This window comes from Patella vulgata, chromosome 8 (assembly GCF_932274485.2).
Source record: "Patella vulgata chromosome 8, xgPatVulg1.2, whole genome shotgun sequence".
Classification (NCBI taxonomy): domain Eukaryota; kingdom Metazoa; phylum Mollusca; class Gastropoda; family Patellidae; genus Patella; species Patella vulgata.
In genome coordinates this window covers 25,147,648-25,171,589 of record NC_065886.2, presented here as the reverse complement: position 1 = coordinate 25,171,589, position 23,942 = coordinate 25,147,648, and the positions used below count along the sequence as shown (strand labels likewise).

Below are 23,942 nucleotides of genomic sequence, written 5' to 3'. Positions count from 1 at the left end.
TACATAACTTTAATGGGGTTTATGATGGAAACATTTATTTCATAGAATTAAAATGACACTGTACTTGTATTATAGCCTCACTGTACATATTTATAAACAGGAATTTATAAACTGAGATACAGAGTGGTGCAGTTATCTAAAACAGGAAATGGCTTCAAGTAAGAAAGTTGTTTTGGTGTTTATAAAATGACTCACAAATATAAATACACAGTAATTTAACTATAGCTAGGCTAGACAAACCTATATATGTTACATTTCACAAACTTTTTTATTTCAACCAGAAACAGTATATTATACATGGTGACAAATATTTATCATACTGAATCATGCTCATTAAGGTTTCTGTCACATTCATGGAAACTTAGTTTTCTTACAAGAAATTGTCACTTGAAAACATATTCTTTGCCAAGTTAGCATTTCTTTTTAGATAAGTTTTCCCATATATGTTGAAGCATTTTAAATCAAATTTCACTGATGCTTAAAGTAGGACTATGTGATTCAAATATTTTCTTGCAAAATATTTGAGTAATTCTGTCCAAAACATGTTTCTGATGCTAATAAAGCATTTTGGGTATAGGCCTAGTTGTTGGTAGATTTGAGCCAAATAAAAGTCTTATGATCATCAGAATTATTTTAGTTTTCAATTTGGTAAGTTCTGTTGATATTAAATGCCTATTAGTAGCTTAGGCTAGATTAAAGATAATCTTAGATTAACTCTTACCCCAGTTTAAGTATCTAGGCATACTTTGTTTTATATTTTTACATGAATTCATTTTTTCTGCTCATGATTAATTTTATTCAAAGGTTAATGATATAGTACTGGTATTTTGAGTTTTCAAAATACATGTAGTACAAAAAGCAAGAAACTCTAAGTGTAAAAAATCATTAATGTTATTCAGGGCAAACATTAAATTCTAGTGTTAGCTTATTATTAAGTTAATTAAAATGCATTCATTTGAATGCATAGGGGTGTCATTTGACATGGGTTTCATATGTTTTCAGTCGATTTGATGGCATATATCTCGGCCAACACATCTGAAATTGAGCATGGTTAATAATGGTATAATACAAGACTAAACCAGAACAACTAATGACAAATAACTATTTGTGGAGAAAACAACCCTGAAACAAATAAACAAACACAAGATGGTTGGTGTTAAATGTCATTTATTAAATAATTAAATGACTAGAGCGTAGGTTCTGACCGTAATTAGTTGTAATTAGATTGCATTAAGATATATGCTTATAAATTAGAACTATGAAGCAATTACCTGATGAAGAACCTCATGCTTTGGAGGATCAAATAATCAATGGGGTGAATCGAAACTCATATATCCGTCCACGACTTATTTCTCGAAAATTTATTTTACAAAAATATTTACCTGTTATTGAAATGCATAAACCAAATAATTGTCCAGCATGGATAATGAGAAAATATATCAATTTTTTAAGCTTATATACAGATTTAAGAGCTTGAAATAGAAACCTTATTGTTTACCACAAGTTTTTCCATGACATTTATTCTGCTACGCTGGTGACCAATTATATACGGCAAATAACCATAAATATTTGTGAAATTGATCTGTTCAAAATATTTGTGGAAATGATCTATTTAATTTATTTGTGGAAATAACAGTTCAAAATGTTTGTGGAAAGGATCTGTTTAAAATATTTGTTACCTGTTCAAGTTGTTAATTTTTAACCATCAGACTAAAACCGTGACAAGAATATCATTTAGCCTGTTTAGTTTATACTAGTTAAATTACAACTTTGGATACCACTCAGACAGAGCGTGTTTCTTAAGGCAAGATATTGCTGACTTAAACAAGAATGGCAGTTTACATATGACATATTACAGCACAACCTACGCAAATACGAATCCTTTCAGTGGAATGCAATCAAGTAATTTGATTCAAGTAATATCAGTAACACATACTTAAATACAGCATTCAATTGCAAGTTGGTAACACATTACAAATTAGCGAAATTCAACAGAATAATGTCAATTATTTGACAATAAAGATTGTGTATCATGTATACAATTTGTGTGTTTATTTTGTCCCAAGTGAATTAAGAGAATATTTACACAACAGTAGTGATGACAGATTAGACACAATATCAAAATAAATACCATTGTTGACATCTTATTTTTCTTACATGAATGATGGCCATAGCTGTACATGTATCATTGTTTGACTTTATAATGAATGACATGTTGAGGTGATTGAAATAAATGTCAGTCATTTTGACCCTCAGTGTATGAAAATAAGTCCACAAATCTTCATGTCTTATTGATGTGAATTTCTCAAATGAAACAGTTGACAGCCGTTAGTAGGAAAATGGATATATCAGATCGCTAAAGTTGAATTGATTCAAACATTCAATATAGAATTATAACTTACTACATTGAAATATTTAACACAGCTTTTGAGTCAAAGTTAAACTAATAACAGAAATCTTAGAAAACATTTTGGATTCCACCCCCTCTAAATTTACCACAGAGAATTGTCTGAGACACTGAACTTTCAGTTATCACTTCACATTATGGGTATCTTGTCATATTGTGGTCATAATTTTGCATAGTTTGTTAAAGGAGCTAAGTCGCTAATATTTGGGACCTAGAAATTGACACAATAATGGGTCACAACGCATATAATAATGTAATATGAATGTATATAAACTGATTTATATTCAATTATTTCCGTCTTTACTCTCATTTCAAATCAGTTATGTTCGGCGAAATACGCCTGAAGTCTCAATCTAAAGTAAATCTCTAGCGTCTGGTTATTCTAGTCTACATAGTATGTATTGCATATGCTCTCCAGGTAAGAATTATGCGTCACCGTCGAGCCTTGTTCTTCAAGTCCCTTGTTAAAAATGGACTTGAAACGCATAATTATGGTACACGATTTGTGTACCAATGGTAATTTTTTTATTTTGTCTTAAATATTGGATATCAGAAGCCCATCTTTCCCGGTAAGATCAGAACATCATTGTTGATTTTAAATTGACATAATTCGTGTTTTCATTGTCGAAGATTTTGGATGATATTGAGTTAGAGACTTAGCTACTTTAATTCGAATTTTGTATCTTGACTAATATTTCTGGTTACAGTATCAATTTTACAAAAACATTTATTTAAGATACATTGAGGATGGTCAAATATATTTACACTAATTTATAATATAATAGTTTATTCTATAAAATCTTTCTTGTTTTATTTCAGAAAGAAAATTTGATTTCACAGTGTTATATATAGCTCTACCTGTTAGTTTTATTATTATATTGATAGTACTTATAGCTTCTTTCGTTGGTTACAACAAACGCAAAAAGAAACGAGTAAGTGATATTTCCTTGTTGTTAAAGCCCTAGTAGTCTGGGTTAAAGATAATCTCAGATTAACTCTTACCTGAGTCTAAGTAGAGGTCTACTTTCTTATATCATAAACTAGTAGCTGTTTTTTTACATCATTATATCTTCTCATTATAAATTTATTCAAAGATTAATGATTTTATAGTACTGGTATTTTGAAAAATAACTGAAATAGTTCAAGAAGAACCCAAAATATTGTATATACAAAAACTCATTTTGTATTAATGTCACAAATCGTTAATGTTATTTGGGCGTAATTTGATCTCTGATGTCAGTTTGGTATATTGTGGAATTTATCAAAAATACATTCATTTTAATATATTTACCTATGACTGAAATGCATGAACCAAGTGATTGTTAATGAGAAAGTATGTCAGTGAAATACATAGAACAAGTCAAATTTATTGACAAAAACAGATTCAAAAGTTTAAATTTCTGATAGTAATAATGTATATACATCTTTTTGAATTTTCAGTTTACGATGAGATCAGATAGTAGAGATTTATGGATGAATCCTGTATCTGACATATCTTTACAACCAAATTCTATATCATCTAATAATGTTGGTGGTCAATCTACAGAACAACCAACACAATCAACTACTACTGTTAATAATAAAAATATAGCAGAACTAGATTCTAAAGGTATGCTGTGGTCTATAAAATATTTAAACATCCCTTTACCAGTGTTGAGGTTTACCTTTATAATTTTACAACACTTTTAAATAAATACTAAACTATGGCTTGAAATAGAATTCTTCTATGCTCATTAAGGATACATTATTCAAGAGTTAAATCTACATATTGCAGGACTTTCTTTAGGCTTTAAATGTTATATAAATTATTAATTAGACTTTTATTAACGTGACAAGACCATAATCAACTCTGGATGCCATCGGACACTGGAAATTTTTACTAGATTAGAACAGTTCGGCCATTTGATGATTTAATTTAAAAATTTGAAAGCGACGCTAATTTAAGACTTGATTATACCAGTACTGTTGTTATGATAATAAAAAAATCAATGCAGACATCGTGTCAAAAAGACAAAGAGTGATAAATAACTTGGCTCGGAATAAAGTAATTTGAATGAAATTTTCAATATATTCATTTTGCATTATCTATTTTTGAACTGTTATAGCAAGAATGGCCAGCTCTTTATTTAAAGATACATTCCCGTGTTCAAACTGGGTGATGATATATTTGGCCTAAAAACATATTCAAACTAATTAATTATCATAAATTTGCTTCAAATTCTTCTCAAAACATTGTAAATTGTCAAGGAATAACCTTGCTATAAAAAATCGATCAAAAGAGGCCATGTTTGTGTCACATGACTTACGGGTGCGAGGTCGGAGGAGAATTCATTGCATACACAAGACGATGTTGTCTTTAATTTCTGACTATTTATTACAAATATTGAATCCTAATTAAATTGTCGGATTATCCACTGCCCGCGTCTTTTTCCGTGATTTTTATCTCAGAAAGTTTTGTACGTCTACTCTTCATAAAGTTAATCAACATGTACATCAAGCGCTCAATCTCTGCGTGCAACCCTTGACGTCACGCATGCAGATATTCCTAATTGTCGGGCTGTCGACTAGGGGAACCCTTACATTTTTGTCCTGTATACGCTCCATGGGTGTTTTTCAGGGAATCGAGTATTTTTCTAGTAAGATTGGATATCTCTACTTTCCATACATACCAAAATTGCCAATAACCACCCGATAAATACTTTTCTGGGAACCCATCTTTAAATCTTAAATAATAATATATCTTTAATATGCAGGCGTATATAGCTTGATTTGTAAAGGAAAATAATGTTATGACTAGTACTAATCAGAAAGTAGGCCTAACATATCTGTGGGCTAAAAGTCAAATTTAAAGTGGCTGAATAAACTTCTAAAATCTGGTACCGCTGTGAATAACAAACCTGCTTTTATATGTTTGAAGTGTCAAATAGAAATATAGATATAATATAGATATTTTTAACTTGTTCTCCTAAACCGTTTAAATATATAGTATCTATAATATTTAAGACCCAGTTGGTCATTATGGAACATGATCATCTGTTTTTAAAAACCAATCAATGTTGTATTTTGTGAGAAATGTTTCAGTCATTGTCAATATATGAAAAGTGATTGATCAAGTTTTTAGAAAATAAATAATAAAACACAGAATCAGTTACGGTCAATATTGATTTTTATAGACATTTGATAAATTTGACTTGTCAAATCCTCATCATAATTTTATTGTTAATTTATTGATTTAGATACTTTATGGTGTTTTATTTAGGTGAACTACCTGCTAATTATGATGAACTGTCTTTAAAGTTAATAGATAATGATAATTATCCCTTGGTAATCTGATAATGTACATCATTTAATCTAGTTTTCTATTTTTATACGCCCACATTGAAAGGTGATTGTATATTGTCGTCGTCCGTCCGTCTAGATGCTAAAGTTAATATCCGACTGATTTTAAATTTATACATGGTATTTAAGGTCATAAGACGAAAGAAGTCTATTGATTTTCAAAGATTTCCGATCGTTACTGCCCTTATGGCCCTTATGGCCCTTGATCACTTTGAAAAATCTTTTGGTGCTCAAGAGATACACTTAATATCTGATATGATTGACTTTATATTTATACACAGTGTTTAAGGTCATGAGATGAAGAAGCCTATTGATTTTCAGTGATTTCCGATAATTAATACCAGAGTTATGGCCCTTGATTACTTTGAAAAACCTTGTGGACGCTCTAGAGGCTAAAGTTAATATCTGATTGACTTTAAATTTATACACAATATTTAAGGTCATGGGACAGAGAAGCCTAATGATTTTCAACGATTTTTGATAATTACTGCCAGAGTTATGGCCCTTGATTACTTTGAAAAATCTTGTTGATGCTCTAGAGGCCAAAGTTATCATCCAGTTGATTTTAAATTTATACACAGTGTTTAAGTTTATGAGGCGAAGATACCTATTGATTGTTAAAGGATATCCGATAATTACTGCCAGAGTTATGGCCCTTGATTGCTTCGAAAAATATTGCGGATGCACTACAAGTTAAAGTTATCATTGGGTTGACTTTAATTTATACACAGACTTTAAGGTCTTAAGACTAACAAGTATATTGATTTTCAATGATTTTTGATAACTTAAACAGCTAAATCGGTGATATAAAATATTTTGTATACTAAACGTTAGCATGGGTCAGAACTAGATAATTACTTAATGAGTAGTTACTCTTAATCACATTTAAATTGAGTGTATTGTAAATGTTTCATTACCGACGAAAGAAATAGTATGGGACAACCCTTGTCAACTGCCTGGACGACTTAACTGCTGTGGGTGAATCTTCACTAAGTTGGTTGAGATGAAAAATGAAAATAAAAGTTAAAACATTGACACACAGGACAATTTTTTTTTGGGGGGGGGGGACTAACATAGTTCCTGTCAAGTATCAGTACAATGATTTCATGTGCAATTAAATATTGTCATTACTATTGAAAATGTAAGATTATCCTCATTGAAAAAACTATTTAAATAGAAATATGATATAACTACTGACCTGATAATTTATTCTTTATGTAGTGATAAAGGTGGGACTTTGATGTTCAATATTTATGTGAACTTTGTATATATTTCAGGAATTAAAATCTATCGTGTGGTTTATCCATTTGATGCTACATTAGAAACTCAGATCAGTTTACAGAAAGATGATGTAGTATCAGTAACGGAACAAGCTGAAAATGGCTGGTTCCGTGGTGAAGTATTAGGAAAAACAGGATGGTTTCCCTCAAGCTATGTAGAAGAAATAAAACCACGTAAGATATAACTATAATTTGTCATAAACCCACGATCAGACCCGTAGCTAAACCAAAAATTGTTGGGTGGGGTGGGGCAAGGGCTTCTGGGGGTCACCAATAGGGCTTCTGGGGGCATGGATGTACCTACACTTGACGGTCCATGGCGAACGGCACCGTGGACTCACCTCCCTTTGGAGAAGGGTCTAGAGGCTCTCCCCCCTGAAAATTTGGAAAATAGGGTTTGCACCTGAGGAGATGAACTATGCAAATGATGGAAAATTTCAATTTTGAGGCTGAATTTGCGGTATTGGCGTATTATGATATTTTGATATGAACATTATAAAAATTTGAAGGAAGGAATATGACTTTAGCGTAACTATAATAATTTACTATAATAATTTATGAGAAAAACGAAAAGTTTGAAATCGGGTTAAGAGTGCGACTTGTTTGAATTTTGAAGATTATCACACTTGGCACAGGCTTGAATTAATCTCATCCCCATTGTGAATTTGACCTGGAAAATTTCCTACAATCTCCAGTTGGCTTTCTTATGGTAGATTTCGTCGTGGACGGCCCACCAATCTTAGCATTATGGGCTCCCCTCCGAGATGAGGCACTCCACCAATCATGGTGTTTTGGGCACCCTATTGCTCAAGCCATGGGCGCCCAACCAATCTCACTCAGCATTATGCATTATGTGCATACATTGTCATATTTTGTCATTATAAGGCACCCCACCAATCATGTCATTACGGGTTCCCCTCGAGGATAAGCCACCCCACAGATCTCGCCATTTTGGGGTGCTCCATCAATCAAGTTGTGGTTTGGGCGCCCATGGCCAGATTCGCAGGGCGTCCAATCAATATCACTTGGTTTTATGGCTGCCTCGCCATTTGGGGGATGCCTCATATATAACGACATGATTGGCGAGGTGCTCATAAATCTGCCCCTCCCTCCCTCCACCCATACACACACACACACACTAGCTACGGGCTTGATGATGGGTAGTTGGAAAACAGAGATCGTCTTTTTTACATCACACCAATTTTATCCAAATTTGTAATAACCAAAGCTACAATAGAAACCTAAAGATACTAATGGAAATTATTAGCACTTGGCAACTATAAGTAAGTGAAAATTGAACCTGTATATTAAGACACAGCAATAAAGTGGGGCAAATCAATTATTTTGGAACATCAAGAACTATTTGGTTGTCATTACAGTATGGTACAATTGATTATCAATGTATTTTTTCAAATGCATATTTTTCATACAAAATTGGTGATATTCACTGCGATTATAGGGAAATGTCTGCTGCAACCTCTGATTTTAGTACATATCATAGAGATGTATCCCACGGCTAAATATAGTGTTTTATTTGTGTGTAAATATTGGTGTGAACCTAAAACTGAACAGAGAGTGTGATTTAATGTTTTATATGCATTTTTTTAGCAACTCTTCTAGAAAAGATGGAAAATGAAAGTTCTCTGAAAAAGAAAAGTCGAGTGACATCTTTTTTGTTGAAAAAGAAGGACAAACAACGTAAAAGATCTAGACGTGAACAAATAGAAGATGATGAAGATGAAGTTGACGATTCTGAAAAAGTAGGAATATATTTCTAATTATTACATGTGCGGAAAATTAGGAAGTAATATTAAATTCATTTCAATTTGTTTCCTAGATCTTATATTAACCAGTACTACAGAATTATTGTTGATAACATAACCCCATCTTTCGTATTCCATTCTATTTCTAAGTAACACAACAATACTACTTATAATCACAACAATATAATTATCAGGGACAGATTTAGAATTTTTTAAAGTGGTGTGAGTGGCAGATGAAAAAGGCTTTTTCTAGTGATTTTTCTGCAACACATTAAAGTCTGTGAAATTCTTATTTCACAATGGCGACTTTCGCCCACTTATTCTCAACGCGAGGAATGGTGTTTAAGCTTCATAATATCACTGAAAACCCTAGTGCTATTACTTCAGATATTTTTCGCAAACAAGCAGAAGAAATATGTGACAGATCATATTCCTTATCCAACAATTAGTAACGGGGAACCTATAACGACAGAGTTGATCGGTTGCTCAGTTTAGAGACCCGGCCATCTTACCGCGCCAATATACGCGATATATATGGCAATTCCAAAACTTAGTGAAGACAACTAGGTATTTCTATCACGTCATGATAACATAACCCGACAGCACAATTGCCAAATAGCAGTTGAATACTAAGTTTACTTGTAGACTAAGTGTGCATGTCTGGACGAGTTCCAAATTATGCTATCTAATACTAGAAAAGCTTAGTAGGCCTACGTATATCGCACAATTCGATAACCCAGTCCAGTTATCCAAACAATTCCCACTTGTTTATATTATTTTAAATGACACAGTCAAATGGGTTGGGAGCCTTAGAGTCTATGCAAATAAGCATTTTATAACGGCAATTCTTTAGCCATCTCTCTGTTCACCATTATACGGAAGCAGTTGCTCTGGTAATACAGCACTGCACGGGTCCATCCGAGATCCCTTAAAATTTTGTGCTCCGGTCCCCGACGCCTATATAAAGGGAACATCCGCACAATTTCATTTAAGCCTGATGAGTTCGAAATGAACGAAACTAGTCGCTTCATGAGAGAAATCAGGGATGGCTGCCCGCCACTCATAGATTTCTAATTTTACAATATAGTCAGGTTGATATCAGTGGCGTAGCTATGATTCCTCGCCTCACTGATGGGTGAAAACACCCAATATTTCCCACATATAGAGATGTAAGAAAAAAGAAAGCCAACCGAGCGGAGTGAATTAATTAAATTGTCCCTAGCTCTTCGAAGCTTGATAAATACAAATACTCTCTTTACGTTGTTATATAATAAAGGATATGCAGATTGTACCTTCTGAGGTTTTATAACATTTTATATGATATATCCCTACGTACTGCAACCCCCTCCCCTGATTATTGTAGAGACCAATTTGTTAATATTTGTAACATTACTTGCTTTTTGCCATATATTATAATAACTAATATAACTACACATATAACAGTAATCAATACCTGACTGTTCATTGTCTGTTTGCCCTTTAAAGAAAGATATTGTCAAACATTAATATTTAAGAGAAATCTATTTTCTTCATACTATCTAGTTATTCTAATTTTTTGTATATTGATTGGATAATACCAGTAGATATGATGATTTTATCTTAACCTAAAGAAATAATCATTACCTCATGTAAAGGTTTGCTTCTGTTAATATCTTTCCTATAAATGGATAGTCCATATGCTGAACCTCATTTCTAAGAAAACATTGTACTATTAAAAAGGGCCTGTCCAACTCTCTGTCCTCCATGATGGAGTTCGAAGATATACATTTTCTGCTTAGGCTAAGTACAGATAAGCAGTTTAAGAGCATGTCCGCGAGAAAACCATGCAGAAGGTGCTAAGGCTTCAATCACAGATTTTGACCAAATTTGGTTTATAAGTTGGGATAGTCCCAAAACACATAAATGTACAATATTAGATAAATCTGTATGAGAAAATTGAAAAAACATTTTTCATATGGTGAAATTGCCAAAATCTGTCTTTTTCCAAATACCAACTTTGGCATGTCCTTACACCTTTACTATACGTAGCAGAAAGACCAAACTCACACAGTTTATCGATGACTCAATGCTGTTACCACAATATTAACTTCAGACGATTCTGGCAAACGAGATCTGTATACGGACTGGATATCAAAGCCTGTCTAAATTCCCCATTTTTCGTCACCCAAAGTTTGACGCCCTATAGCTACTTCTTTCATGGGGTGGGTTTAAAAAATTTATGCTCACGTGAACAAGCAACCTCCCAACATTTGATACAAAAAATAAAAATGACCGGAATCGACTTGACAAAAACTAGGTAAAGGAAACAATAACCCATGAAATTAACCTGTAATTTCCCTATTTTGGAGATAATTAACCGTAGTAGATAAAAAAAACCTAACAATTTATTTTCCTTTTCATTCATGTGGTGTTTACTACCAGCCCTAAAATACATTAGTATCTGTTTTATAAAAATATCTTGAAAAAAAATACTTTCAAAGGCCTGTAATTGTTCATTGCTCATCTGGCGTCAACAGGAATTGACTTCTGCAGTTGTCCACGACCTTCCATTGGAGTTTCGACGTGCTCAATCTTAACAAACATATCCATTACTCTCAAATAGACATTATTTTAAATAAAATAATCCAACGAAAATGAAAAATTCACCTAATAGTGAGATTCGAACCACCAACCGCATGACTTCCCCCGACCCACCCTCTCACCGAGTTGCTTGTCCCAGGGCCCCAAGGTCCATGTCGTGGGCCCTGTTCAGGGGGTTTGCCTAGGGCCTCTCTTATTTTAAATCCGGCCCTGAAGGTGCAGCTGACGGTGCCCGAGAGCTGTAGCTACCATACTACACTGTTCAATGTCACCCACTTCGACGCAATGAGGCTTCGTTGCCGTTAATATTTAAGCCTCCACATTTCTGTATTGTAGAAATCAGTGGATGTGTCCCATAATGAATAGTGGAAACATGCTCTGAAATTAAACATTTTGTAGCCATTTTCGGTAACTTGTTTGAAAATGAAATCTTAAAGAGACAATACAACAAATATGTTAAAGGGACAATACGACAATACCAAATATACAATAAATACAAATACACACTTATATAGAGTACAACATGGTACAAATAATGGCTATGGATATGATGAAAACGTATAAAAGTCAAAAATTTTATTTCTCTAATTAAATTTGCAAAAAAATGTATCACAAAAGCTTATTTTTAGCACTTTTCAATAAGCTGTATATTTTAAGTATGTTGCATTCCGGTCATTTTTTTTTACACCTATGGATACTATGTGCTTAGCACTTCAAAACCATCCAAAGAAATTCTACTTGCGACCATGAAAGAAAAAGTTACAGTGTATCTTTTTCTGCACTATAAGGACAATGTGAATATGGTACCCTAAAACAAGTCCACACAAAATTAGTATGTACTGATTTTTTTTTTCAAATTAGTGCTGGGGTAGAAGTTGACCACCGTCTTTATCAGACAAGGTCAAAATTAGAAGGTTTCTATTCCACCATAGAATGCAGTCTGTGCTTAAAAAAGGTGATAAATACACATGTGAAAACCTCAATTTTACCCATAAAATGAATAATTCCTGTACAGTCCTTTAGAGCGACATCAGACTGTAACCACTTCAGCATGTTACCTCTTGCCCCTAGGGGGTGTCATACCATAAGTTTGATCAAAAACTTCCGACCCCCCATCTTAGCACTTTTTGCGATTTTTGCATGGTCTTCTCGCGGATACACTCTTAATTGCTTTGCTTGATACTATAAAAAAGATAAATGTGTAATTAATTAATATATGCCATCTATTTATTATGGGATTTAGGTGGTGGACATCAGCCTCACTGTTGGTTTGTTTATTTGGATATGTTAGGGTTCACAAGTACTTTATTTTATTATTACCTGTTAAGAAATTAAGCATTTGTTATAATAGAAACTCATAACTTGTTTCACTTGTTATTTCAGGATTCGGGTTTTGTAGCAGAGGTAATAAACATGTCTGATATAGGTAGTACTGTACCAATAGAAGTAGATGATATTGATATCACTCAAACATCAACAGGTATAATATCTCTGAAATGATGTCATAAATCTTTTGTATAACCTATTTGGGGCAAGAGAAATGATGCATTTATAAAATACTATTCAATCATTTGCTTTATATATCCAAATGAATTGCCATTTGGTGTATTCTGATAGATTAGATATTTAGCTAATATCTCAGACCAACTTTGTCTATTATCTTTTATACTATACAATTGTAATATTATTTTAGGTAAACTATTTAAAGCTGTATTTATGTATAAACCAGCATGTAAAGGAGAGATAGGTTTATTAGAAGGAGATATAATAATATGTAAAGACAGAGATAGAAATGGCTGGATGAGTGGACTTAATATGAGGACTAATGAAGATGGTTGGTTTCCAGCAGTCTATGTTAATGAGGTATTAAATAGTTGGATTTCTTGCACCAAAAGAAAAATAAAAAGATTTAAATATTGAATACATAAAAGAGATTTTAACAGTGACTCAGTTGGTAAGACGTTGGCTCACTAACAAAGGGGCCCCAGGAATGATTATTGTGTCAGCGAAGAAAGCTCCTCTGGATTTTCCAACCAGGTTTTCCCCCTTGCCAGTAGTGCAGGACAGAGGGCCTGGCATGAAGCAATGTCTAGTTGTTATATATGACAAAAACTAAGGTTTGAATTAAAAAAAGAATAGACAGAAACATTTCAGTTCCGAATGGCAGACATTGTGCAATGCAGTCGATTAAATTACAATTACACTTCATGGCATACTATATATTATGTCCATCTTCAATATCTCTGTTGGTATAGAAAAGGTAGAGTTTAAAGCCAAACCACATTTAAGATTAATTAAATAAGTTTTATTGTGCAATGTATAAAACAATAATTTAAAAAGTTTGTCAAGGGAGGTAACTCATCCAACATTTATTGGTTGTTCAGTATCTTAGTTTGGTGCATGGAACAAGTCAATATTAAGTTACCTGATGTTATTGAAAAATATAATCTTCAATTTGAAATATTTAGAAATAAAGTGCATGTAATGTATACCTTTGACTGGACAATAATGTGTCAAAGAAAATAACTCTTCCCGCAGATTAATAAAATGGTTTGAAAGACACTATATGATGCAAGAGGTTAATGTTTGCAATTCATTGTACTAAATTTTTTATAGGGGCTCCAGCTTGACACAGTACTAGTTTTAAATACTGAATTATCAGACTTCTCGGTAATATCTATATTTTATGAAGTTGTATGACTTTTTACAGGCATCAGAAGAGGATATTCCTGCTGAACCAACTCCTAAACCAGTTACATATGATCGACTTACAGCCAATAAAAACAGAACTTCTAATCAAGAAGGAATTGGCATAGGTAAGGCAGAGTTGTTATTTTTTACGGAATTTGTTTTAATTTTTTTCACAGAATTTTTCATCCAACATAAAAAGAAAGTACAGCAAGATATATTTATCATGGAATATATGATTAATTGGCATGATTCTCTTTCATATCATTTATTAGATTTTAACAAATTTTAGTCCAGAAATTACCTATTTTGTGTGAGGGGAGTTACCCCCCCCCCTCTCTCTCTCTCTCTCTCTCTGCTAATTAATATGTAAATGATTTGTATTTCAGCTTGTACATTTTTAAATTAATGATATTCAATAATGAACAAATATAAACAAATCATGACGATGGCTAACTTCTCATTTAAATATTCAATTTTTGGCTTGAAAAAAATTGGACAGTTGGATAGATGGCTCAATCCTGTTAATAATCATTCTATTTTTATTATAGAACATAAAGCTCTATATAGCTACTCTTCATTGAAGTCAGAAGATTTACAGTTTGAAGCTGGTGATACTATTGTGGTATTTGAAACATTAGATAATGGTTGGTGGCTTGGTTGTCACGGTGATGAAGTGGGCTGGTTCCCAGGATCATATGTAGAGGTAAATAGGCTATAGATTTACATTTCTGAATAATTCTCTATTCTATGCAAGTGAGAGTGGTAAATTGTGTATAATATCACATCAGATACCATGTCCTATGAAAGTGAGAGTGGTATATGTTCTAATTAGAAAACTGATATAGAAAAGTATTTGTATCCAGATTTCAACTGAATTAAATATTTTATCAAAACTTTATATAAATTTAAACCTGATCTTTTTTCCTCTCAAAACAGTTAGCTGATAAATCAGATGATAGTTCTAGTAATGCTTCAAGTGGTATCAAGAATTTCAGTATATTTGATGATATTGACTTGGCTAGTCTAAAAAGTGACAGATCTTCAGCCATAACCCTTGATGGACTCCCAGATGGTGACAAAGACCTTAAAAACAGTGATGAGAAATCCAAACTAAAGAAACGTGAATCAAAGTCTGCACTTTCTGCTGATTTCAAACCTGCACGGAAGGCACCTGCTCCACCCCCTGGTAGTACTAAGGTTCTTCCTTCTGGATTAAAAACAGGTTCTCTTGGACAAAGTAATGAATCTCTTTTGGAAAATAAAGAAAATAAAACAAACATTAAATCTAGTGAGAAACCTGAATTACCGGTAAGATTTGTCAAACGTAAGTTGGTGAAGGTTCCAAAAAACAATACTAAAAAACTCAGAAACCTGGCAGTTTTACCTCTGCCTAATGAACGACCATTACCCCCAAGGCCACCACCTCCTAAAATTAACAATCATTCAAAATATAAGAAGAATAAACCAAAACAAAACACTAACAAATCAAATTCAAATCAACTAATTAACGATCCAGTCACTAATAATGGTGGCATTGATGCGCTTGCAGAAAGTCCTGCTTGCCAAAAACGCAAATCAAAACCGCCTAAACCACCCACAAGAACTCAAGGTGTTGAACCTAGTGAACCAAAGACAGAAAGACACTCACTTGATGTTTCTCTTTATTCTAACGAAGAATCCTTAAATAATTCTATTGGACCAAAAATATTGAACAGAATTTCTGCTCATCTTCTGGATGAGGTCACAGACAATACAATGACGCCTAAAACAGCTGCAAAGTTGCGAAAAGTGGCTCCACCAGTTATACCGCCATTAATGAATGGTGATAACAAGGAGAACTGTATTGAAGAAAATGGAAATGAAAGAGAAATTATGGATGATAATGATGACGTAATTCAAAATGAGTTACCATCACAAAATTCTCCAACAAAACCTCCTCCACCTAAATCATCACCACCTAAACCTCATCGTAATAATCAGTTAAATCATGAAGATCCTCCTGAAATACCGTAAGTAAAACACTAATATAAATAATATGTACGCCTAAATTTAAACCATGTTCAACCGATGTTGTACTTTTGGAAATCCTAACTTTGGAGTTTGGAGCCAGATTTTGAACTCTTTTCACTTGTAGAATGTCAACGGTTTTACAGAGGATAAATACGGAAGACAAAAACAATTTCCCAAATGGTTTTCCTGACTGTAGAAGTTTTAAAAAATTGAATTAGGGCCTACAATATTTCCTGTTTAATGGCAAGCTGTAAAATGACTTATAATGAATACACATTTTATGAGAAAAGGGTGATGGTCACCAAGAAAATGTGTCCTAATTTGAACACTATTTTCAAGTGATTTCTAAAACTATGACATTGATTGAACACAGCAATAGTCATAACTTTTCACTAGCTTGCAAATCAACATAAACCTTTTTCATTTGTATATGTTAAAGAAAACCCACTGGACTTTAATACACACGTAACTAAAAGTTTCAAATTAAAATGTGTTAGTCCGAGAAGGTTTCATGGTATCTCTCATATTCTACATGTTACTTGTATGGTTGCAACTAAATGGTGTTTGTTTATTTGTGTTTGTTTACAAAATCTAACCAATATTTATACATTAATTTAAAGCTTTATCTAATTCCTCTTATATCAGATGGTTTATTTTGTGTCTTTTGTGCATAAAATGTGTATCAATTTTTGTTAAATTCCCAGAAATATCTAGTTTTATGTGTGCTTATTTAATTCAGTTTCCTAACAATCCAATCAAAATTACATGTACTGAAAAGAACAAACAAGTGCAAGTGGTAATTTACGATCATATAATCATCTTTTTGACAAGACATTTATAGTATAGATATTTCTGGGATATGGTGTCTATATTAAAATGTGTAGAAATGAAAGGATCATGAGCAGATAGTTCGTAAAATTTTATTTGGCTGCATTAAGCATGAAGAAATGAAATGAAATGGGGTTTAACGTCCTACTTTTCTGCACGGGCTCAGCAAATGAAGACGGGCATACACCATGTAATGTGTTACAAGGGAAATTTTGACTGGGCAGTGGCACTACTGCCTACTCTTATTTCGATTTCCAACTGTCAAGGGTTCTTTAACGGGCACGCAAATGTGTAAACAGGACCTCAGCAGTTTTCCATCCCATCCAAATGACTAGATGTTGACCTTGCAAGGCACTCTGTCTTGCACCACTGACAGTGGGAAACCATGTGGAAAATTCCTTGGAAAATTTCAAGGTAACACTGGGATCGAACCCCTACGTGCTGGTTACTCATTGGGGGGTTGGATGGCCAAATGGTTAGCACGTGTGCATTGTATCATAAAGTCTGTCATTGAGTCAATTGGCGTGGTTTCAATTCCCCAGTTATACGTGACAAAGAGTAGGGTAACCTGTCCAACCTAAGAAGTATGGCTTTATGATTCCATTTAAAAACAGCAACTCTGATAAAATGCTCTGTGAAGTCATATTCTAACCTTAAAAAGCCATTAATCATTTTGCTACCTGTTAATTTACATTTAACAAATGTCGGGGTTGAAAAATGTTCTTTAGGTAGTAATTAAACAACATTTTTCAAAGAATATGACAATTTTAGCATTATCTCAATGTAGAAACCAATTTTTAAGAGATTTTAAACTACATATTTAACTGTGTTGTGTTTTACGGTTAAATTCTGTGAAAAACAAATAGAACATTCCTCCAACCTATCTGCTGTTGGTCCTTTAATTATTAGTATTATCTGTGTATAACCTAACTATATGTAATCTAACAGTTCCAAAACCAAGAAAACCAATTTACGTATAGCAGTAAGAAGTTTCAAAGCGCTTGAGGAAGGAGAATTAAGTTTTGATGAAGGAAGTTTTATTATGGATATAAATGAGGTGATCTTGCAAGTTCTTTCTATCAGAATTTTACTATTATGTAGAAAACAAGTTAACAAACCTACTTAAACCTGTCATCTTCAGTGTTAAGATATTACAATTTTAAATGTATTTAATCATGTCATTTGAAGATGGAGACACTAGACCTCAAACATTGTGGGATAAAGTGGATTTATAACTTTAATACCATTTAAGTTTAATACCTGAATTATTTGCAACACTGAAGGTCCATATTACAAGTATTACTTTTGACAGGATATCAAATAATTTTGATTTTAGTTGCAAATCATGTGTTAATGCATGATATACAATCAGTGGCATTATGTAAATCTCCAATACATTGAAACTAGTATTTATGAAAATCTCCAATACTTTGAAGCTGGCATCATGTAAATCTCATATTCAACTAGTGTAGCATTATGTCGACAAATGAAGTTCAACAATTCATCTACATGTGGTTAAAGAAATTTTGACATAAGAAAAATGGTATTAACTTTAAATTTTCCCAATGGCTTATAATAAAGATGTTATTAGCCATTAGCATTTCAATATACTATATACGAAATGTAGACACGTGTTATTCTGAATAATTTATCTGATATTTTTGTTAATTAAATAAATATTTTCTGATTTAGGAATGTCCGAAACCTGGTTGGTGTGTCGGTATGTTAGCTGATGGTACAACTGGTATATATCCCAGAACTCATGTTGGTAATTCACGCTCTCAACTACAAACAGAATTATAAAAAAGTGGTGGAAACTGATGTGCCATTAATTATGTTTGCTTTGTACAAATTTAATCAAACAACTTTTTAAAACGGCTTGTATAAATGAAGAAACAATTTGGAATACTTTATCATTGACTGTAAGAAAGTGCTATTGGAATGACTATAAGTAATATACTACTTGATAGATATAAGATATTATTGTAATGATACTCATGTTATTAGCATAATAATTATGTTGCTATTAAATTATTTTTGTACTTTTAAATGTTTATGTATCCGTTAAGTGTACTCTTTGTGTAACAAAATTAATACTTTTATCCCATGTTTTAGATTATACAGTGAAACAGAACAGTTATTTTATGTGGCCCTGCGTTTTACACTAAAATGTGCCAAATTCTAAATTCAATGTTGAATCTGTTAACAGATCATTTTATTGTTTGAAATACTTTGAAACCGTTTTCAAAACTATTTATACATTATAGAATATTCGACTCCTCATGCCTTATACCGAGAATTCCACACTATTCACAACTATTCATATTTTGTCTCCAACAGATGCTGATATCACTGTCTGAACAGAAGATAAAATGTGCCAGATTGCCAATAAACAATTTTCTTATTTATATTTAACAAAAAGGGCTTTCTTCAGAGATTAAAATGTTATACATTTGTACCTTCTTGACATTGAGATTCAGTAAATATAAATCATTGTTAAATTTATTGTGCCTTTAAGAAATTCTGAATTTTGATCTGAAATATGGTATGTATCAATATATCTAGAACAGATAAAATAAATAGTGCTAGTCAATCTATTATACTAGAACAAATATATAGATATGCTAGAATATACATATACAGTACCGAAGCTCCTATATTTTCATCAGCATCTATGGTATATATGGCAGTTATCCCTGCCATTCAGCCACAGAGAATCAAAAGGATCGCCTGATATTTCGGTATATACAATATAATATTTTAAGTTTATGTACAGTGTATTTTGTTATACCTTTAAGACTTATTTTAATGTACATACTTGTTATTTGAATCCTATTTATTGCTCACTTTTTATTTCATTTTTAAATCCTTTTATTATCAAAAATTTCATCCATTATTTATTTTTTGGAATATTTTGTACATAGTTTAATTAAAGCCATATATTAGTTTTAAGTTGCTTGACTATCATATTTTCTTGTTACCTTTTATCACATGTAAGCAGGTATTCAAATAATATTGCCCTGTCTTTACTTTCATTTTAGTTTTTATTTGAATAACTAAATTAGTATACTGGGTGAAATTTGTTTGGGAGAAGTGAAATCTTTCAATTGGCTAGTTTCATCTGGCAAAACACGAGAGAGAGAGAGAGAGAGAGAGAGAGAGAGAGAGAAATGGGGTTTAACGTCCACTCGACACAAACTAGTTCATTTCGGGTCTAACATATGGTTCAATTTTATTTCAATCATTCGTTTGCGCGTAAGGGTCTTTAGCAGTGGGAGGAAACCGAAGGACCCGGAGAAAACCCACGAGGTTGGACAGGCGACCCTACTCCTTGTCACATACAACAGGGGAATTGAAACCCGCCAGTTGACTCAATGACAGACCGTATGATACAGCGCGCGCTAACCATTCGCCTAGCCCCCCTCCCCCCCCCCCCCCCCCCCCCCCGCAAAACACAAGGAATGGTGTCCTAGGCATATATTTAGACCTAAAGTAGGAGGAAATTCTCTTTGATTTAGATTGTCACATGCAAATGAAAATATTATGAAAGTTGGATCTCAAAAAGACAAGATGGTCAAATTCCTTTCAGTATTTACAAAGATATGATGAATTAAAAGTTTGTCCACATTCGATATCCTTTTCAGGCGATGTAACTGACTGAGAATTGGTCAAAGCAAGCCAATGCGACCTACAATCTTCACACGAAAAACTTGTGATTGGCCTCTTTTTAAAATCAACTGAATTTAAGCTGGGAGATATTTTGACTTTGTTTTCTTAATTAATAATGATGAATTTTAATGTATTCTAGTTTGGACGCATGAAAATTGGATATTTTCGGAAAAATACAAATAGCACTAGCGCCTTTAGAGCAAATACCTAATGTTAATATATTAGGTTTTTTTAGGAAATTTATGATAGTAATGTCCTCGGTCACTGGACTTCATACTTAAATATATTTATTGTTGTAAATATATTTATATTGAAAAATACATGTATATTTGCACATATAGCAACACTCTTAAATCCAAGGCATAATCACTATTTTTATATGAAATATATATATTCATAAAAATATGTTCACTGTTTGTTGTATATTTCTCTTCATGGTCCCAAAATCGATCTTTTTCATTCAGACAACAGGTATTGCGAAGTTAGGTCAGGATACTGATGGACTTGTTTCACTAAAAGGCATAATTATGTAAGTACAAACTTCAAAGAAACCAGCGGCTGCCAGGCAGGATACGCCCACATTTTCCAGAGATGGATAGAGAACAAGCCAACAAGAAAGTGATTTTTCCTACTATCAAGGGCCATAATTCAAGAAATTACAATTCAATATGCGTGAATATCAAAAAGAACTGAGATCTTTGTGTTATAAACTTACATTTCAAGTTTCAACAAAATCGGATAAAAATTGTGACGTCTATAGGGTCCACAACCTTGATATACCGTATTTTTACGCTATTTGAGAACGAACGGCGGCCATTGTTTCAACAAAATCGGATAAAAATTGTGACCTCTATAGGGTCCACAAACTAAAAATGTGATTTTTCGTACAATCAGGGGCCATAATCCATGAGGTTTCGATCCGATATATGCCAATATCGAAAGCAGCCGGGATTTTTTTGGGATAAACCTATATTTCAAGTATCGTTAAAATCGGATAAGAATTGTGACCTGTAGAGAGAGTCCACAAACAATTGTGGACGGATGTCCGGACGGACAGGGGCGACGGCATAATACGTCCACATGAAAATGTGGGCGTATAAAAATATGCATTTCTCGAAACACTGTAACAAACAAATTTCTGATACATGGCACTGCTACCAATATCTGTAACATCATTCTAGCTGAATCTGAATATCCTTCAATATGACACTCTATCCCTGTAGTCCAATCTACCCAGCTGCTATTTGGTATTACATGTAGTAAGATAGTGCCCTAAGATAAAATAACTAGAGCATCGGATGCTCAATATACTTCCACATTCCTGCTTTGATTGATGTGGTAGTTTTTAGGGATCATGGTGGGTAAGATGCTGGTTCGCTAGCCTGGAGGAAGGGTGTTCGATCCTTGCATTGGCTGAGAAAGTTCATCTAGATTTTCAGGCATGGTTCCCCTTGTCAGTGATGCAGGACGAAGGGCCTGACAAGGACAGTTGTCTAGTTGTTTGGATGGAACAAAAACCAAGGTCCCGTGTTCACACTGTCGTGCAAGTAAAAGATCCCTTGACAGTTGGAATTCGATATAAGAGTAGGCTGCTGTGCCGCTGTCTGGGCAAAATTTCTCTCGTGGCACACTGTATGGCGTATGCCCGTCTTCATTAGCCCAGGTAGGACGTTAAACCCCATTTCTTTTCATTTCATTTATGGTACTTTTTAAAATTAAAACAATGAAATATGAAATGGCTGCGATGACTGTAATATGACAAGAGGCAAAGAAGACTATGCATTGGGTTTGTTTTGCCAAATTTACAGACTAAATATGAACAGAGAAGTGGGTGTGACACCACCCCAGGGGGTCAGGGCATGCACCAAAATAAATAGTTGCTGTCTTTATGGTATAAGAAATAAATATGCAAAAGTTCCCAGATGAACCATTCAGAATTGCAGTCTGTAGACCATAAATACAAATATTTGGTGTGGCTCCGACGATGGGGGTTTGGATATGGAACAGTATAAATAGGTACAACTCTGTTATTGAAATGATTAATATGCTGAATTTGAACAAAATCTGTTAATAAATGTAGAGTATTTACAGACAAATTAACAAAAAAGTGGGTGTGGGACCACACCTCTGGGGGTCAGGACATGCACAAAAATAAATAGTTGCTATCCTTACGGAATAAGGAATAAACATGCTAAGTTCCAAGATGATCCATTCAGAATTCCAGCATGTAGACAAAAAACCAAAAACTTGGGCATGGCTTTGCACCCCAGGGGGCTGGACATGGACCAATATAAATAGGTACAACCCTATGATTGACCATGCCAAATTGGATCCAAATCTGTTAATAATTGCAATAAGTGGGTGTGGCACCAAAATCAATAATTGCCGTCCTTATGATATAAGGAATAAGTGTTCCAAGATAATCCATGTAGAATTGCGTCCTTCAGGCACCATAGACAAAAATTGGGCGTGGTTCTGCCCATGGGGGTCGGGTTGCATCAAAATCAATAGTTGCCATCCTTTGGCTATGTATAGGATATTAACCTACCCATATCAATCCGAGGGAGAGTAGGTTTATATCCGACATATACAACGCCATTTCACCCTTAAATTTAATGGGCTCTTCCATTAAAAGGCAACAACGATTGGATAATTGCTCCATAGTTTCCGCCAAATAGTGAAAATTACCGAAGTAATCACGTGCATGTTTTTGTTTATACGTCGCCATTTTGAACTATTGAATTGAAAGCAAAAACAAAATGGATAGTAATACGAAGTCAGACGAATAATCAATCCTTTTTAGCCAACATATTGACGATGGAATAGATGTGAATGCAAATATCGACGAGGATCTATCCAAAGCCTGCAGAAAATTTGGACCAAAAGGCATATTTTTCCAAGAATTCTGACAGTGAACCATGATTGAAGGTTTTCGGTATGTTCAGAGAAGGATTTGACCGACTGTTTTAAGTGGACTGTACCCAAAAATACTTTACAAAGGAACTCTTGGGCGATAAATACTTTCAAGTCTTGTAGTGTGTGGAGAAATAATCGCAATGTGGACGAAAAGAAAATTCTGAAAGATGTCTAAGACATGAATAACCGATCTAAATACATGTATGTCGATAAGTACGCCGTCTATTTCGGTCCTGAATGTTAGAAACTGTACCATAACAAATTGTCAAAAGAATAAAAATTTATTTCTGTGTTTTTTTGTATTATTTTGATCATCTACATCATCAGCAGTTGATATGAGCCGAATATATTGACCCGAGATGACGTCATTAGCGGTTGATATGAAATATCAACCTGTCATGACGTCATCAGCGGTTGATATGAACGAATATAATATCAACCTATGATGATGTCATGACA

The 23,942-nt window shown here is 33.5% G+C and overlaps 1 protein-coding gene across 3 annotated transcripts in view; it reads left to right on the top strand.

Moving 5' to 3' along the window:
* The window catches only part of LOC126829491 (intersectin-1), a 34,493-nt gene extending 13,521 nt beyond the window's left edge, over positions 1-20,972 (top strand). Inside the window, exons 4-14 of one of the 3 annotated variants that reach the window (XM_050559400.2) lie at positions 3,227-3,339; positions 3,848-4,016; positions 7,024-7,200; positions 8,635-8,786; positions 12,753-12,849; positions 13,063-13,232; positions 14,080-14,185; positions 14,609-14,763; positions 14,997-15,368; positions 17,847-17,955; positions 18,591-20,972. In XM_050559400.2, coding sequence (XP_050415357.1) covers positions 3,227-3,339; positions 3,848-4,016; positions 7,024-7,200; positions 8,635-8,786; positions 12,753-12,849; positions 13,063-13,232; positions 14,080-14,185; positions 14,609-14,763; positions 14,997-15,368; positions 17,847-17,903 — 1,568 coding nt within the window. In that variant the 3' untranslated portion in view covers positions 17,904-17,955; positions 18,591-20,972. Of the gene's footprint in view, positions 1-3,226; positions 3,340-3,847; positions 4,017-7,023; positions 7,201-8,634; positions 8,787-12,752; positions 12,850-13,062; positions 13,233-14,079; positions 14,186-14,608; positions 14,764-14,996; positions 16,070-17,846; positions 17,956-18,590 lie in introns of all 3 variants that reach the window. The other 2 variants (XM_050559397.2, XM_050559399.2) reach the window with 2 other exon arrangements.
* Positions 20,973-23,942: the final 2,970 nt, after the last annotated feature.